This window comes from Macaca nemestrina, chromosome 1 (assembly GCF_043159975.1).
Source record: "Macaca nemestrina isolate mMacNem1 chromosome 1, mMacNem.hap1, whole genome shotgun sequence".
Lineage (NCBI taxonomy): Eukaryota > Metazoa > Chordata > Mammalia > Primates > Cercopithecidae > Macaca > Macaca nemestrina.
The window spans coordinates 223397903-223415230 of NC_092125.1; the positions used below are offsets into that span (position 1 = coordinate 223397903).

The window sequence follows — 17328 nt, forward strand, 5'->3', positions numbered from 1 at the left end:
CCTGGTGTGGCCGCTCTGATTGGCCATCAGTCCCATCACCCTGACACAGCAGAGGCCCTTCCCGGGCATGCTCCTTGCGGGGGCCGTCACCCCGGCAACCGCGGGCTGGGGACCACAGAGGGGCCCTCCCAGTCCAGATCTGCCACTTTCCCTCAGCATTAACAGAGTCTTTAATAAAAGCCTAAGCGGCAGCCCCACAAATCGACTGTGACAGTTGGTGGAGAAAACGAAGGGCCCCCGCCCCCACCCCAGCCCCCTCCCAGCCTCCCGCCCTTCTCCTCCAGGAGGCCCTGAGCCAGGACAACTTTGACATAATTTTGCAATAATTATCACTTGAAGAATTGCCACACAGGAGCTAGCGTCTCGAGCGATCACGTCAGCGGGAGAAGCGCTGACCAGCAGCCGGAGCCCACCCAGCCCACTGCCCTCCCTCCAGGAGCACGGCTGTCTGTGCCCAGGCCAGGCCTTCAGCCCCTCTGACGCATCTTCCCTCCCCTCCCCTGCAGGAAGCGGGCAGCAGGTCACCCCAGCCAGGTTCCCCCCGGCCCAGGTGAAGCCGGAACCCAGTGAGAGCACCAGCGCCCCAGGCCCCCACGAAGCTTCCCAGGACCGCAGTCTAGACCTGACTGTGAAGGAGCCCAGGTGAGGCGAGGCCCCCATGGGAGCCAGCCCCGGGAACCGCACCTTCAAGCTGGAGCCCCGGGGTGGTCCTGCCGGGGCAGTTGCAGCGGGCACGGCTGAAGCCCCAGGGTCGGGCAGGGAGGGTGAGCCCCAGGGCCCAGGCCCTGGCCGTCTGAGCTCAAGCCCCTTGGTTTATGTGTTCTAGTAATGAATCAAATGGCCACGCAGTCCCGGCAAATTCATCTCTTTTATCCTCGCTTATGAATAAGGTAAGAGCCATCCATCACACGCCTCCCATTCCCCCACCCAGAGAAATTAAAGCTGTGCTGGGGGGTGGGGGGATGTGTTTGTTTTTTAATGTTTTGCCTCTAATAAGATGAGTTTGTACCATTTAAATTTTGAGGCCATTTTTCATCGGATATAATTTCAGAGCCACTGCTTACAAATTAATTTAATGAACTGGCTGAAGAAATATATTCCAGCCTCTGACACCCTTTTTTCCCTTCAGATGGAGGGCTCCAAAAGCTTTTCCAGAGCCCTTCAACTTCGTTCATGCCTCGTTATTAATTTTATTTATTTATTTTATATATATTTTTGTTTGTTTAAAAGGAGAGGGGGAAGAGGGGTCTAAAGTGGGAGCAAAACATCAATTTCCACTTTTCGGGTTGAGTAATGGTCTCGGACGCCTTCCGGAGAGGTCGCTCTGGAATATTTATTTTAAATAATGCAGGGTCTTTGTAAATTATACATCATCTCAAATATATTTTTCCCCTTCACATGATACATTTGACTACAGCAAGATTAATTCGGTTACTGTACACAAGTGACTGCCCTGAGGAGGGGCCGGGCCTGAGCTGGACCTGTCGCCGCAGGGGTCCTAGCCGGGCACTTGGTGGGGAACGAGCCTCGCTGGCCCATGGCGTCCACTCCTTGGCCACTTGCTCTCTTGCTCTCCTTCCCCTTCCCCTTCCTTTGGCCTCTGCCCCCACGTCCCCCTCCCTTCCCTTGGAGCCTTGCAATGACCCCCTCCCGGCCACTGCAGGGAGCCTGTCTGAGTCTCACCCGTGAGACTCCCTCCCTCCTTCCCTCCCTCTCTCTCTCTCTCCTTTGTGGGCCTCCTCTTGTTCTCAAGGAATTCATAGGGGTTCCCCCATCCCTCCTCCTTCTGCGCTTCTTTTGAAAACCTTCTGGCAGGAAAATAACCAGGGAGCCGCAAAGTCTGGGGAAAGATGGGCTGCAGCGTGCGCCCTGAGTCGCGGCCTCGGCTTGAGTGATGGATCCTGCGGCACGGGCTCATGTGGAGGAGCCCTGAGGAGGCCTCACAGCTCCTGGGGTCGGGGCAGCGCAGCAGGCTCTCCGTTCAGAGAGGGCCTGGCCACAGCCAGAGCCAAGCAGGCGGGCCGCGTTCTCTGCTGGCTCTGAGGGCTCAGTGGGTCCCAGCAGCCCAGAGCTTCGACTGTTGCTCCCCAGGCAGCCGTGTCTGTGTTCCAAGCTACCCCAGCCCCATGCTCGGCCTCTGTCCTCACAGATGTCTCAGGGCAACCCTGGCCTGGGCAGCCTGCTGAACATCAAGGCGGAAGCGGAGGGGAGCCCCGCTGCAGAGCCCTCACCCTTCCTGGGCAAGGCCGTGAAGGCGCTGGTTCAGGAGAAGCTGGCAGAGCCCTGGAAGGTGTACCTGCGCAGGTGAGGGACTGCTGGCCGCGCCCACCCGTCCTTCTGCAGCACCCGCCCCAGAGCCCCAGGCTCTCCTCTAATGCCGGCTCCTCTGGCTAGGTTTGGTACGAAGGACTTCTGTGATGGCCAGTGTGACTTCCTCCACAAGGCCCACTTCCACTGCGTGGTGGAGGAATGCGGCGCACTCTTCAGCACCTTGGACGGGGCCATCAAGCACGCAAAGTGAGTAGGGTGCTAGGGGTCATTTCAGCACAGCCCCACTGATCCCAGCCTGGCTCTGGGGTGGGTGGGGCTAGGGCCGGCACAGCAGTTCCTGCTAGACCACAGAAGCTGAGTCGGCTTCTCAGAGGTGCTGCCCCAGCAAGCGTGGGCTTCCCATCCTCCTTCACACATGCAGCCCTCAGCCAGGGGCTCTGAGCCCCTGTCCAGGCCCCGCCTGGGGCCCTGAGCAACAGCTGCTGCTGCACCCACATTGCCAGGGCAGCCATCAGTCCCAGCACATGCTCCCTGCAGAGCAGGCCAGAGGGGCGCAGAGCCCAGCTGGAGAGACGGCTGTGACTGGAGCAGGAACCCTAGCTAAAGGCCTTTCCAAGCCACAATATTACATCTCTAGGTTACCTTTGACCTAAACATAATGAAATGAATTTGTAAATCCCATTGAGTTAAAAGACTTCGAGCCTAGCCGCCCACTTATATATATTTTTGTTTGTTTAAAAGGAGAGGGGGGAGGGGGGAACTCAGAACTTGCAATCGTTTAAAACAGATCTGCAGTGCTCCCAAGGCTTTTCCAACCGCGTAGACACCCTTGGCTGTAGCACTCGGGGAAGCCTACTGTGAATATTGAGAATCCTACCTTTAAGACCTCCGAGCAGGTTCTGGAAGGAAGGGACTTCCTGGGGCAGGGCCTGCTGTCACACACATGGAGGAGCTGGGGACCGAGGAAGGGCACAAGTAGGAAGGCATGGTTAGGCCCAAGCCAGGAGCCCAAGTTCGGACCCAGAGGACATGGCAGTTTGCCCTCCAGTCCTTCTGTCCTGGTGGGGTCACAGGAGACTTCCGGAGCTGAGTGATGGGGACGAGTAGGGACGAACACCGGGGTCCAGGCCTGTGATGGGGTCACATGCGTGCCCCTCCGCACCTGTCTTCACTGCCCCCCATGAGACCCCCTCTTCTACCTCTCGCAGCTTCCACTTCCGGACAGAGGGAGGAGCAGCAAAAGGAAACGCAGAGGCTGCCTTCCCGGCCTCAGCTGCCGAGACCAAACCTCCCATGGCCCCCTCATCCCCTCCAGTCCCTCCTGTCACCACGGCCACGGTGTCCTCTCTGGAGGGGCCCACTCCCAGCCCGGCCTCCGTGCCCTCCACCCCAACCCTCCTCGCCTGGAAGCAGCTGGCTTCCGCCATACCCCAGATGCCTCAGATCCCAGCGTCAGTGCCTCACCTGCCCGCCTCGCCCTTGGCAACGACTTCTCTAGAGAACGCCAAGCCCCAGGTCAAACCCGGATTCCTCCAGTTCCAGGAGAAGTGAGTCCCTCGATGAGCCGCGAGTCCCGCGTTCCCCTCGCGTCTCGGGAGTAGGTGCTAGCAAGGGCGCTAGGAGGCCCTGTTCCTCACTGCGGATGGTGCTGCTGTCCCCAGCTTCTCTGGGGCATGGCCACCGGGTGATGTCCTTCTAGCTAAAGATGCTGCTGCTCCTACCTCACTGCCTGTCCCAGAGCAGGCCGGCCAGCATGGGCCAATGGTGGCGGCAGTGGCCGCTGCTCCTGCAGGGCATGTGGTGATCCTGCCAGGGCCAGCTGGGGTGGACTGGGCATGGTGGTCCTCAGAGGACGTCTCCCAGCCTGACATGGAGGGCTGCGTCTCCCTCCAGGCCTCTGTATTGGCCTCCTCTGTGGCTCACACCCATGGCTGAATCTCTTCAGGGCACGTGAAGTCACGGGTGGGGCACGGGGGGGCCAGGCCCCTCCAGGCTGTCACTGGCCTGCACAGTGGTCTGAGCTCTTGGGTGGAAGGGACCCTCCTCACTGGATGGTGGTGGCTCCTTGCAGGGAGAACGGTGACTTTGTACTGTCATGTGTGCGGCTTCCTGTTCTCAATAAAAGTAATAAATTGGATTATTTATATCGCCTGAGTGGCAGCTGTCCTCCCTCTCTGAGCACCTGGGGCTGGGCCCACAGCATGGAAGGGGCCCGGCACTCTTCTCCGTTCCCCCCACCAACTTCCCCTCCCCTCCTCCTCCCCAGAGTGGCAGCTCAGGTTTCCCAGGCCTGGTCAGGGTGCCCACCGTGGGTCCCCTGGGAGGGGACTACAGTATTGCCAACCAGAGTGGAAGTCTGGGACCAGTGTCCTCCCGCACCCCTCTGCATCCTGGAGGCGGCCCAGGGCAGGCCAGCACACCCCCTCTGCCCCAGCAGCTCTCCCACTCCGCCGGCAAGTGGAGTCTGAGTGGGTGGGCACCATGGGCCCCGAGCTGACCCTGGGGAGCCCAGCAGCTGTGAGCCCCCAGGAGCTGACACCAGGCACGAACTCCTGCTTGCTAAGGGCCTGTGGCAGCAGCGCTTCCTGGTGGGGCCGAGCACCCATCTGCAGTCTGTCAGTCAGCCACATCCACTGCGGCGCCCATGCCACACCAGCCAGGGCCTCACGGCACCCCGCCAGGGCTGGCAGCACCATCCTTATTTTCCAGTCCAAGAAGTTATTCCAGCCATCCTTATCTATAATCCTGAGGTGTGGCCGTGGAAACTACGTGTCCCAGCATGCAATGCTCTGGGCACCCTGCATATTGCAATTCCTGTGCACCATGCAGAGCTCCTAAAAGGAGGCAGGAATGCATGCTGGGATCTGTAGTCTCTGGCTGAGTCATCCTGTTGAGTAGGACAGCAGGCCAGGCCATCCCTCTTGGTGGTACCGCTGGTCATGGGGGAGTGAACTCCAACACAAGCGAGGTCAGGACACCAGCAGGGAAGGCTTGGGAATGGCAATGACCTTCTGGGCTGTGATTTCCTTCCAGCGATCCTTGCCTCGCCACGGACTGCAAGTATGCCAACAAGTTCCACTTCCACTGTCTCTTTGGGAACTGCAAGTACGTCTGCAAAACATCTGGCAAGGCTGAATCCCACTGCCTGGACCACATCAACCCCAACAACAACCTGGTGAACGTGCGAGACCAGTTTGCGTACTACTCTCTGCAGTGTCTCTGTCCCAACCAGGTCAGCATGGCGGGCCAGCCCAGGGACAAAGTAGGGGGCAGGGAGGTGCAGGGCTAGCTCAGGGCACAGGACAGGCACCTCTTGGCAGAGGTTCTATTTCTGACATCTTGCTTAAATGGGCCTCCCAGACTCTGGAAAGGGCACCGTCTGCCCCTAGACCCCTGGAGGCCCCTGGGCAGGGGTCCAGATTGGTGCTAGTTGGTAAGGTCTGACACCTGAGTGGTGACTCAATGCTGGGCAGTCACTGTGCCTTTGACATCATTCTTGCCTATCCTGGAACTAGCTTTATGCCCCCTTTCTCCAAAGCTAGAATTTTCTAACAGGCCCATTGTCCATGCCCACACAGGAAAGTCAGATCAGATTCACCTTAAAGGCCTGACTCCCAAGACCAGGAGGGGCTGCCTGAGGGGGAACCTGGGTCCAGGTGTGCTAGGATAGAGCAGTGATGTCTGCCTAGGTCTAGGCATACAGGGAAGACTGTTAAAATAGATTCACGATGTCTGCTCTAGGTGTGGGATTGCAGATGGACTGCAAGGTTACCAGGTTAGGATGCTTTAGTGCAGTGACTAAGGGCATGCACTGCTTTTTTTTTTTTTTTTTTTTTTTTTGGAGATGGAGTCTCCCTCTGTTGCCCAGGCTGGAGTGCAGTGGTGCAATCTCGGCTCACTGCAACCTCTGCCTCCCAAGTTCAAGCAATTCTCCTGCCTCAGCCTCCCGAGTAGCTGGGACTACAGGCTCATGCCACCACACCGGGCTAATTTTTTGTATTTTAGTAGAGATGGGGTGTCACTGTGTTGCCCAGGCTGGGCTCGAACTCCTGAGCTCAGGCAGTCCGCCCACCTCGGGCCTCCCAAAGGGCTGGGATTTCAGACGTGAGCCACCGCGCCCAGCCCTGTGCTGCTTTTTAATATGCGAAAGGTGTTTCTGTGATCATCAGCTTCTGAGAGAGAAGAACACATGTGCCAAGGGCCCACCACAGCCTCAGGCCCGGGGCAGACAGGAGCTCACGAAAGTCACCCGCCTGTCCTGACCGTCCCATGTCTCCCTGCAGCACTGCGAGTTCCGAATGCGCGGGCACTACCACTGCCTCCGCACCGGCTGCTACTTCGTGACCAACATCACCACCAAGCTCCCCTGGCACATCAAGAAGCATGAGAAGGCGGAGCGGCGGGCAGCCAATGGCTTCAAATACTTCACCAAGCGCGAGGAGTGTGGCAGGCTAGGTACCGAGGGCCTGGGCTGCGGGCAGGGACTTCCAGTGGGCATCAAGGCCATGGCCCCTGTGGCCTGGGCCGCCTCTCCTGGTACCTGTGTCCTGTCCCCACCGCAGGATCCATGTTTTGTTGAAGGTGTGCCAGATATCACAGGCTAGGCACCGTCAAGCTTGTGAAACAGTCCAAACCCACAGAGCCCAGCAAGAAGGGTGGGGGTGACTCACGCAGGGCACCGCCCCTCCACCCCCAGACAGCGGCTCTGGGACTTCGTCGTGAGCATCCAGGGCCTGGGCGTGGTTCTGTTTCCCTTTTCTCATCAAGAAGTCGAGCAGGGAAGTCTTAGGAGTTCAAAGTTCTTTGCTCTGGGATCTCTTTCCATGGCTTTCATGATGAGGTTTTTGTCCACAATGAGCTACAGTTTGTTCATCCATTCATCCATTTTGTAGTTACTTATGGAGGGACAGCTCTGTGCCAGGCTGGGTGCTGTCACAGGGGTGGGGGTTGTGACAGTGGTGGCGGCTCAGATCTAGCAGGGAACGGTCAAGTTCCCCATGGGCTCAGCTGGAGCATCCGTGACCCAGAACCCAGGAAGGGGCTGCTGTGGCTTTGGGAAGGGAAGCCACCGATGCCTGAGAGGTAGCCGTGCTGCTGGGAGCTGAGCCCCCGCCCTGTGCACGGCCTGCGGAAGGGGCAGGACTCTCCCTAGGAAGAGACCAGAACCCAAGGGCAGGCGAGAGCCAGGCCGTCAGACAGAGGCCCCTGGGCTGCAGGCGAGGCCCGTTGTGGCCTGGTGGTCGTGGCAGCAGGGGTGGGGGCTGCTGCAGTCTGGTCCTTCCAAAAGTGAAAAGGTGACATATTCAAAGTCAACCGCCAGAAAAAGGAAACAAACCTTGCCTTCGAGTATGAATTCAAAAAGGAGTTCTCGGCCAGGGAGAGGGCTGGTAGCCATGCCAATAAGTGTCAACACTCGTGGCCTGTGCTGTCCCTGAGCTCAGTTTACAGATGTCAGGGTATCCTGCAGTTGCCGTTATTTACTCAGCTTGTGGTGTTTTTGGTGATAGTTGGGGCCAAACAAAGCTGGGGGATGACAGAAGACACCTGGCCAGCCTGGGCGCCATGGCAGCGGACAAGCCCTCACCTGCCCCGGGATGCTGTTTCAGTCCCGCCTGCTCTGTTTGTTCTCGGCCCAGAGCAAGGCAGGGGGTGCTGGGGCCTGGGCAGAGGGGCCGGCAGCACCCCGAGCTTCCCAGCAGAGATGTGGGGACAGGTGACTTGCTGAGAGGTAGCTGGCCTAGTGTACAGGGACTATGAGGGTCCCTTGCCCTGGAGCTGTGCACCTCCCCGCGTGTGGGCCAGGGGATGGGGGCCAGCCCGGCATTGTCACTTGCCTCTGTGCCAGGCTGGAGAGGAGGCCCAGGGTGTGGACAGCCAGGTGGCTTTGGACTTCCTGACCTTCCTCCTAAGAGTGCCACCTTGGTGCAGCGCCCTTCCCCCTGCCATCTGCCTTATTGGCCACACTGCCCCCATGCCTAGAACAGTGCCTGACAGACCCTGGAAGCCACAAGCGCTGGCCAGCTGGGGGGCTTATGCCAGGTGGGCCTATGTCCACAGGCTGCAAGTACAACCAGGTGAACAGCCACTTCCACTGTATCCGGGAGGGCTGCCAGTTCTCCTTCCTCCTCAAGCACCAGATGACCTCCCACGCACGGAAGCACATGCGGAGGATGCTGGGGAAGAACTTCGACCGTGTGCCCCCCTCCCAGGTGAGAGCCCTCCCCAGGTGAGAGCCACCCCCCGCAGGTGAGAGCCCAGCCAGGGTGGCGGGAATGCATCATGGTCCCATGCTCACTCTCAGGCCTGTGCTGCGTGGAGCCTCGGCCTGCCCTCTGTGGGCAGCATGCCCCACAGCCCCACTTCCTCAGAGACCCCTGTGTCCTTTCAGGGCCCCCCAGGCCTGATGGATGCTGAGACAGATGAGTGCATGGACTACACTGGCTGCAGCCCGGGCGCCATGTCTTCTGAGTCATCCACCATGGACCGGAGCTGCTCCAGCACCCCCGTGGGTAACGAGAGCACTGCGGCAGGTGAGCTGCAGGCAGGGGCTGCTGGCAGGGCCAAGCCCCATTCCCAAAGCCCAGCACCGGTGGGTGCAGCTTGGGACAGAAGGTCCGGGGCACACGGCCTCTGAGGAGGACAGGCTGGTGTGCAGCAGAGCCAGCTGGTCTGTGGGACTGAGTCACTGAGGCCCCTCCCGCCATCCTCCCGCCTCCCCGGCGCTGCCCTCCGTGTCAGTTTCCAGGAGAGGACCCCGGGCCCGTCCTCTATGAGCCACAGTAGGAGCAGCACAGCCCTGGCCTCCTCCTTCCTCTGCTGCCTCCCACCTGGCCTGGGCCCAGCGCCGGTCCTGCCCGGCACACCTGCCCATGTGACCCCTGGCACCGCCCTGCCTCTCTCTCCTCCTGCCCCCTCTTCTTGTCTCCCTCTCTCTGCTCATCCGTGCACACATTTTCATGCCATACCTGCTTCTGCCATTGGGTTTCTCATTTTGGTTCTTTCTGTTTGTTTGTTCTTTGTTTTGGTTTCTTTTTTTTTTTTTTTTTTTTTTTTTTCTGCTTTTCTCCACCCTCTCCAGGCTGCCCGGCTCCTCCTCCTCCTCCTCTTCCTCCTCCTGCGGCCGCTGGTGATGAGGCTGCCCGCGCGGCCCCGCAGCCGCCAGCGACTCCATCCTTCTCGCCGGCCACGCTCCGGCCGCCCCTCCCCCCCCTCCCCTGCCTCTTCTCTCCGTCCTGTCTCTCATACTCTCTGCTCAGTGCCACTCTCGGAGCCGGCCGGGGCCTGGCCCATCCCACCTGCAGCCCGCCCAGCTTCCCGCCCGTCACTGCCACTCCAACTCCAGTAAAAAGTGACGTCCCCCTAGTTCAGGATGCTGCAGGTAATGCGCACATGCCTTCTCACCGCAGTCCGTCACTCCAATCCACCCTCTAGGCCATGCTCCGGGGCCTGACCCTTTTCTGCAGCCAGCCAGGCCAAGGACGGGGCCGCTCTGCACCCCTCACAGCCAAGCATCCCCGAGACTAGAGGGCGTAGTCTCCATCCCCGGGACAGCTCAGTGCTAGGCAGGCCAGAGCATTGCTGCTAGGGATTCTCCCCTGTTCACAACTGCTCAGAGTCCCAGAGACGGCCCATCCTGCCGGAGGCCCTGTGGGGTCTGCCTTCCTCGGCCTGGGGCAAGGCAGGACCTGTCGCTTCTACTCTGAGGAGTCCCCCTGGGATCTGGCGCTAGGGAGAGGTAGAGGATGCTTTCGGGAAGATCTGCTGGGGTCTGGGACCTGCCCAGGTTCAGAGGGTCCAGATTCCAGCCTGAACCCCAGCCCATACCCAAAGCTGAGCAGTAAGTGGAAATCTCTGTGGACTCAGGCCCCAGCAGTGCTCAGGGGCAAAGGCACCTCCCATCCCACCCCCATATCTGATACCCACCGGGATGGCATCTGCCCGCCCCCTCCCTTGAGCGTAGATACCACCGGGCTCTGACTCCTCTGCTAATTCTTGCCTCACGTTCTGCCTGAGTACAGGCCCCAGGAGTTACGGCCGGGGCAGGGCCGGGCCTCCCCCACCTCAGGGACTTCCGGCCATTGGAAGCTCCACTCTGGCATCACCAGGCCCTGTGACTTCAGACCCAAAGCAGCTCCTCACCCACCCAGGTTTTGGGCCTGAGGCCATCCCTTGCCCTCTGCCGGGTGCCCCCACACCGTCACAGCCCTTAGTTTCTCTCCGTTTTTGTCCACTCAGGGTGGGCGATGGGGCCTGGCCTGAAACGGGCAGAGCAGACATTTGGTGGCTAGAGTGACTGCTGGGCCTTCTAAGCAGGCTCTGGGAGAGCCAGGCAGGTCAGCCGTGTGGGAGGAGCCCGGAGGCGACCCACGCTCTGGTGGGGCTGGTCAGAGAGCTGCTCTTCCTGTTTGTGGGGGTGGCGTGGGGAGCCAGGACTAGCTGCCTGTGCCTCTGGCAGGAGCTGGGGCTTCCCCTCACCCATGGCCATAGGGGCACAGGTGCCTCCCAGAAAGGGTTACAACCCTGGCCTTGGCAGGGGGGCATCCTAAATCCCAGGAAGCAGTCTGGGCCAGCTGGACATAAATGGGCTCAGCTCCCGTGGCTGAGCCCCTGCTCTGGTCCTGACCCAGGTAAATTATGGCTCTGAGCAGAGGGCAGAGGCATTGAGCTTCCTGAGGCCTAGTCCTCCAGTAGGGCTGTCCTCTCCCAGCCCTTGGGGTAGAAAACCCCAACAAGACCTTAAAGAACCTTCTGGTACCAAGGACAAGGTGCTCCTTAGGGCAGGGAGTTGCAGCCCCGCACAGCCCTGGGGCACTTGGCACCCCTACTGTGAGTAGGCAGCTCCCCGTGTGCAGACAGGCGCAGCCAGGGAAGCCGGGTAGCCCGCGGGAAAGGAGCGGGCCTGTCCCTCATTAGAGGCAGGCGTAGCTGGCGTCTTGGCACGAGTCCAACTTGGGTAATTGCACTCTGCTGACCTAGATTCCCCCTTCAGCTTCAATTAGCGCCAGGACGTGTCCTCACTTCCCACCCAAACTGGCCAGGAAGCAGCCACCACGTCCCCCAGAGCTGGTTGGGCTGCCACTCCGGGGGTGAGGCCTGTGAGGCCCTTCTGCAGACAGGGATGAGGAGGGGGAAGCCTGAGACCCCTCCTGTGGGGGGGGTAGGGAGGTGGCTGGGCAGGAGAGGCCTCCCGAGCCAGGGGAAGCCGAGGGCTCCCTAAATGCCGCCCTCTGGCGCCATGCCAGATCAGGGGTCCGTGTGGGTGTGACCCTGGGATGGTGCCCACGTGGGTCCCCCTTAGGCACTGACCTCCCTGCCCCTCCCCAGGGAACACCATCTCCATGCCGACAGCCTCGGGGGCCAAAAAGCGCTTCTGGATCATCGAGGACATGTCGCCCTTCGGCAAGCGGCGGAAGACAGCGTCCTCCCGGAAGATGCTGGACGAGGGCATGATGCTGGAGGGCTTCCGGCGCTTCGACCTCTATGAGGACTGCAAGGATGCGGCCTGCCAGTTCTCGCTCAAGGTCACCCACTACCACTGCACGCGTGAGAACTGCGGCTACAAGTTCTGCGGGCGCACGCACATGTACAAGCACGCGCAGCACCACGACCGCGTGGACAACCTGGTGCTGGACGACTTCAAGCGCTTCAAGGCCTCGCTTAGCTGCCACTTCGCCGACTGCCCCTTCTCGGGCACCAGCACGCACTTCCACTGTCTGCGCTGCCGCTTCCGCTGCACCGACAGCACCAAGGTCACGGCGCACCGCAAGCACCACGGCAAGCAGGACGTGATCAGCGCCGCGGGCTTCTGCCAGTTCAGCTCCAGCGCCGACTGCGCCGTGCCCGACTGCAAGTACAAGCTCAAGTGCTCGCACTTCCACTGCACCTTCCCGGGCTGCCGTCACACGGTGGTGGGCATGTCGCAGATGGACTCGCACAAGCGCAAGCACGAGAAGCAGGAGCGCGGCGAGCCCGCGGCCGAGGGCCCCGCGCCCGGGCCTCCCATCAGTCTAGACGGCTCCCTGTCGTTGGGCGCCGAGCCGGGCTCGCTGCTCTTCCTGCAGTCGGCGGCCGCCGGTCTGGGCCTGGCGCTGGGCGACGCGGGCGACCCCGGCCCGCCCGACGCCGCCGCCCCCGGGCCGCGCGAGGGCGCCGCCGCCGCCACCGCCGCTGGGGAGTCCTCGCAGGAGGACGAGGAGGAGGAGCTGGAGCTGCCGGAGGAGGAGGCCGAGGACGACGACGATGAGGACGACGACGAGGACGACGACGACGAGGACGACGAGGACGACGACGACGAGGACCTGCGCACCGACTCGGAGGAGTCGCTGCCCGAGGCGGCGGCGGAGACGGCGGGCGCGGGCGCGCGGACCCCGGCCTTGGCGGCGCTGGCGGCCCTGGGCGCCCCCGGCCCCGCGCCCACCGCCGCCTCCTCGCCCTAGCGGCGCCCGCGGGTGGCCCTGGCGCCGGCCTCGGTCTCGGGAGCGGCGCCACCCTGCGCGAAGCCGCCCCTGGGCAGAGCCCCGCGCCCCGCCGGTGCTTCCGGACCCCGAGTCCGTCTCAGGACAGAGGCGGGGACCCCTCTGGTGCTCCGCGGCCGAGGACACAGGCGGCGGCGGCGGCCTTGCTCTAGGGAGGCCGGGTCTCTTCAGGGAAACAGAAGGTGCTCTTGTCCCGGGGTAGGGAACCGAGGAGCAGGGGTCCCGGGCGAATGGGGCGCAGCTCCCGGCCGGCCGCTGTCCCGGCGCCCCTCCCCGCGGCCGCTGCGGCCCCGCGACCATTGCTCAGGACTGGGACGGGCGCTGGGGGCCACCGGGACCCCCAACCCGCGCCACCAGGGCGGGGTGGCTCCTGGAGCCGCTGGCGGGGCCTCCCTCATGCAGCTAGGATCCTCCCCCCTGCCCAGGGGGAGACGGGCAGAAGGCGGTCAGCACGGGTGACACTACAGGGACCGTGGAGGAAGCCTCATGGGAGTAGCAACCGCGGAGCTCCAGCTCAGCCCCACCCCAGGGCCCGGCTGCTCCCCCAAGCCTGGGTCGGGTCTGTTTGGTGACTCCCTGGCCCCAGCCTCCGCCCCAGGGAAACCGAGGCTGCGTCCAAAACGCAGAGCAGTGCGCTGGGGGCCGGGGCAGGGTCTCGGCCACCCTGGCGGTGCAAACAGGAAAGATGCGCGCCTGGTTTTGGCTTTAATATTCAAAATGGAAAAAAATACAAGAAAGTTGTACAGTATTTTTCCTGTAAAGGTTATTATTCTACATAGAACAAAAAGGACGAAAGCAGGCGTGGTGAGAGTGCAGACCCGCCTGGGCCCGGCCTGAGGTTGGAGGCTCAGTCCCGTTTCTCCTGTGGGATTTGGTCCAGCGTTTTTTGTAGAGGCCTTAACAGTTTGAGGCTGTCTGTCTTCACACTAGCACTGATGGGAGCTGCGTGATTCCAACTCTTAACTTGAATTTTGTTGAGACAAGAAAAAAGGACTATTACTGTTGATCCAAGTTTGTAGTTAATTTAACATTTGAGTTCTCTCTTGGTGATGCGTGTGGCTTTATAGGGCTTTTTTTTTTTCTTTTTTTTTTTTTTCCAGTTTGTTTTATTACTTTGTTTGGGATGCTTCTTTGCCGGTGCAGTCTACCCAGATTGGGTTCCCTTTACAAAACATCCCCCTTCCTGGAGATGATGAGGCCATGGAAGCCCCGGCCAGGGCCTGACCTGGCAGGCACACACCTGGCTGGTGGCTCTGAGGTCCCCGGGGACCGAGTCCCCTGCAAGGGCAGGCTGCCCGAGGCCACACCTGCCCACCTTCCCTACTCCAGGCCACCAGCTGGTGTCAGATTGGGCCACAGGGAGAAAACAGGCCTAGGAGGGAATGGAAGGCTGGTGGGGAGGCTGTCACTCAGAAGCCTTCTCCCCAGGGGTCTCCAGGGGGAGCCTGGCTCAACTGGGGGGCAGTGGTTTACTTTTCCCTTTTTTCTTCCTTTCTTTTGTCCTCTCGGCTGCCCACAGCCAGAAAGCCAGGACCACCCGAACTGGACAGGGAGCAGGGAGGGAGGAGTGGTCGCACGGAGCGTACCTGATTCAACAGAAAATCAGTTGTTTTCTAAAACAGCCCCTACCAGAGCCTCCTGAACTCTGTGGGTACCACATGCTGCTGTGAGCATCTGCCCAGACAGTGACCCGCCACGGCCCGGGAGTCTGTGGAAGGAGTTTTGTAAAGGAAAAAAAATACACACACACAAAAACGTTTTTTTCAATGTAGCAAAATCAAACTTAAAAAAAGAAGAAGAAGAAAAGAAGATGCCGACAGTGCGGAGTCTAGCCTTTTGTAACCTTCATATTGCACATTAGGACTACAAGCCATTGCTAGCTCATTTTGAATTTTAACGTGTAATTTTTGTTTTATTTTCTTTCTGTGGGGAAAACAATGCTTGATCCACCAATGCTCTTTTTAATGTTTTATAACTATGTATGTGTATATATATAAATATAAAATAATATGTATGCACATATGTGTGTGTATATATCTATATGTATATACATATATAGATATATAGAGATATATAGAGAGGTTTTGAGACAAAAAAAATGCAGAACGTGAAACCCGAACTGAACAGCGTGTGCTCTGATTACTTGAATCTGGTCTCCTCGGCACCTGGTTATTAAGAACTGAATATTTTTCCACTTGAATTTAGTGCTATTAGAAATTTAATATATGTGTTTTATTTATTTGATTTTTTTTTTTTTTTTTTGCATGACTGATGCAAGGTTTGACATTTTCACTCAATAAAAACTGGAAAAAAAATCTATCAAGTTATCTTTTATTTTTAAAATCGCCCCCAAGCGGCTGGCCATGACTCAGCTACACTGGTGGGGTGAGGGGAGGAAGAGTTGGGCGCCCTTCGACCCTGGCAGGAAAAGAGGGGGAACAGACCAGTTTTGTCCCTGGGCTGCTGGGGACAGAGGTAGGGGCCTCAATCCTGGCCTGGCCAGAAGGGTGGCCTCCTCCCCAGTCCTGCCTGAAGCCCCCACTTGGGGCTCAGGAGCCACCTGTGGGCAGAGCCCACCAAGGCCTGGGACGTTGAACAAAGGCTCTGCAGCCTCCCAGGACCCCCCACCCCAGCCAACCTTCTCCTCTCCTGCTGGGCTGCTGGGCCGGCATTGGCAGGGCCACCCTCCTGCCTCCTCCCTCGGCTCCTTCCTCCTTCCTGCAGGGACCTGCCCGGGCTGGGAACGGCGCGTACCCGGATCCAATCCGGATGCTGGCGCGGCTCCTGCCTGGAGCACAGGGTGGCAGAGCCAGAGGGGGCCGATAATTCCTGGGTCTGTAGCCACCAGCCCAGAGCCTGAGCTGCCAGCCCTGGTGGCACCATGGTTGGCTCCCTTGGAAGCACGGAGGCCAGAGTGTCCACCAGGCCTAGCCTGGAGTGCAAGCCTCCCAGGCACTGTAGGAGTTTGCCCTGACACTTCCAACTGATGGCCGGCTTCTCATGACACCACATCATGGGAAGGACCTTGGCAGCCCTGCTCTGAGCCAGACTCCAGGTGGCCGGGGCTTCCTGGAACCTTGGGGAGGGGATGTGCGTGGGATCTGCCACATTCTTCCATGCTGAGGAGTCTTACTGGCTCATCACACCCCAGCCATGGGATGTCACAACCACTTGCCCGACGAGGAAACAGGCAGACTTGGGGGCTGGAAAGGTTTGGTCACCGCAGCACGCTTCTCCCTCACTGAGCCTGGCACCAGCCGGCCAGGCACCAGGGACCGGGGGCGGCAGGGGAGCAGCCTCAGCCCACAGCGCCCAGGTCCGTGTCATTTTCCACCGCAGAAGTGCGTCTCAAGCCCAGCCGCGGCGCGCAGGCACTCCCTTTCTTCTTTCCTCCTGGAACGCAGCCCACAGGCTATTTACATAAATATGTTTGTAACAGACATGAAAATATATACTTTTTTCTGTCTTATTAAAATGTTCAAGTTGGAACTCGCCTATTGTTTGTGGATATCTTGATTCTGTTAAATAAAACAGTGACTAATTTATGGGATAAAACACAAGTTCAACAAATTAAAACCATTATTGGAGCTTCCCAGGCCCTGGTGGGCCTCCCGTGGGGCCTGAAGCGAGGCAGGGAGCCAAGCCCTGAACAGCCGGTGGGTGGGTGGTGTGGCCACAAGGCTCCCTCTAGGCACTGGCACAGTGGGCAGCTCTCTGGGGCAGCACCGACTCCTGGGGCCCAGGGGAGGGAGGATGGGGACTCAGGGTGGTTTGCCGACCTTGGCCAGACCCCAAAACTGCCCCCTGGTCTTCTGGGCCTGGATGGACCTCAGAAGGCCTCACCCAGGGCTGATCCAACCTCACAACAAGTAGGGCCCTGAGTCCAGCCCAAGGAAGGGGCACGGGGACTCAGGAACCTCTCAGAGGCATCTCAGGGCCTCAGGACGGAGCACTCAGGCCAGCCTGTGGTGCCACATCCCAGGTCCCGCCCCAGAGGGTGGAGAGAAGCTCATACCCCCACTAGGCATGTGCCCACTCTTGAGACCGCCCCCAAGAGCTGGGAGGGGGCCTGTGGCTGCGGGTCGGGATGGGCCCAGGTCCCACGGCACTCCCTGTGGCTTGTTGGACTCAGTAGGAAATGCAGTAAAGCATGTTTTCCTTCTGGGATTTAATTAGCTGTGGTGTGTGATGCTCCTACACCCAAACTGGGGCAAATTCAAGAGTTTTGCAACCTCTTGGAAAGGGCCAGAACCGGCCGCACAGGCTCAGGGCTGAGCTCAGGGGCCTGCCCACCTCCCACGGACCTGGCCCAGCAGGGGCGCCACCAGCAACCTGAGTCACCCGTGTGCACCGGGCCTTGGCACTCATGAAGCGGCCTTGCCCCAGCCTGGACACGGCGACAGGCAGCCCCCTTTCTGGGCAGCATACCAGGCCACTGGGCAAAGGCCAGCTGCCCATCCACTGTCACGGGAGGTGGCCCCGGCCCCAGAGGCAGCAGTGGCCTCTGAAAGGCTGGAATCCCAGAGCCTTGTCTGAGAACGAAGCAGCCAGGCCCCGGCCATCCTTGCTGGGAGGTGCCTCT

The 17328-nt window shown here is 60.0% G+C and overlaps 1 protein-coding gene across 4 annotated transcripts in view; it reads left to right on the forward strand.

Annotated features, from left to right (window-relative positions):
- LOC105473140 (castor zinc finger 1) overlaps positions 1 to 12712 on the forward strand; it is a 158939-nt gene extending 146227 nt beyond the window's left edge. For 2 of the 4 annotated variants that reach the window (XM_071100883.1, XM_071100880.1), the window contains 11 exons: positions 507 to 642; positions 827 to 890; positions 2150 to 2304; positions 2395 to 2517; positions 3480 to 3818; positions 5305 to 5503; positions 6555 to 6726; positions 8329 to 8480; positions 8660 to 8801; positions 9350 to 9649; positions 11596 to 12712. In XM_071100883.1, the coding sequence (XP_070956984.1) occupies positions 507 to 642; positions 827 to 890; positions 2150 to 2304; positions 2395 to 2517; positions 3480 to 3818; positions 5305 to 5503; positions 6555 to 6726; positions 8329 to 8480; positions 8660 to 8801; positions 9350 to 9649; positions 11596 to 12707 (2894 nt within the window). In that variant the 3' untranslated portion in view covers positions 12708 to 12712. The remainder of the gene's footprint in view (positions 1 to 506; positions 643 to 826; positions 891 to 2149; positions 2305 to 2394; positions 2518 to 3479; positions 3819 to 5304; positions 5504 to 6554; positions 6727 to 8328; positions 8481 to 8659; positions 8802 to 9349; positions 9650 to 11595) is intronic. The other 2 variants (XM_071100892.1, XM_024790130.2) reach the window with 1 other exon arrangement.
- Positions 12713 to 17328: the final 4616 nt, after the last annotated feature.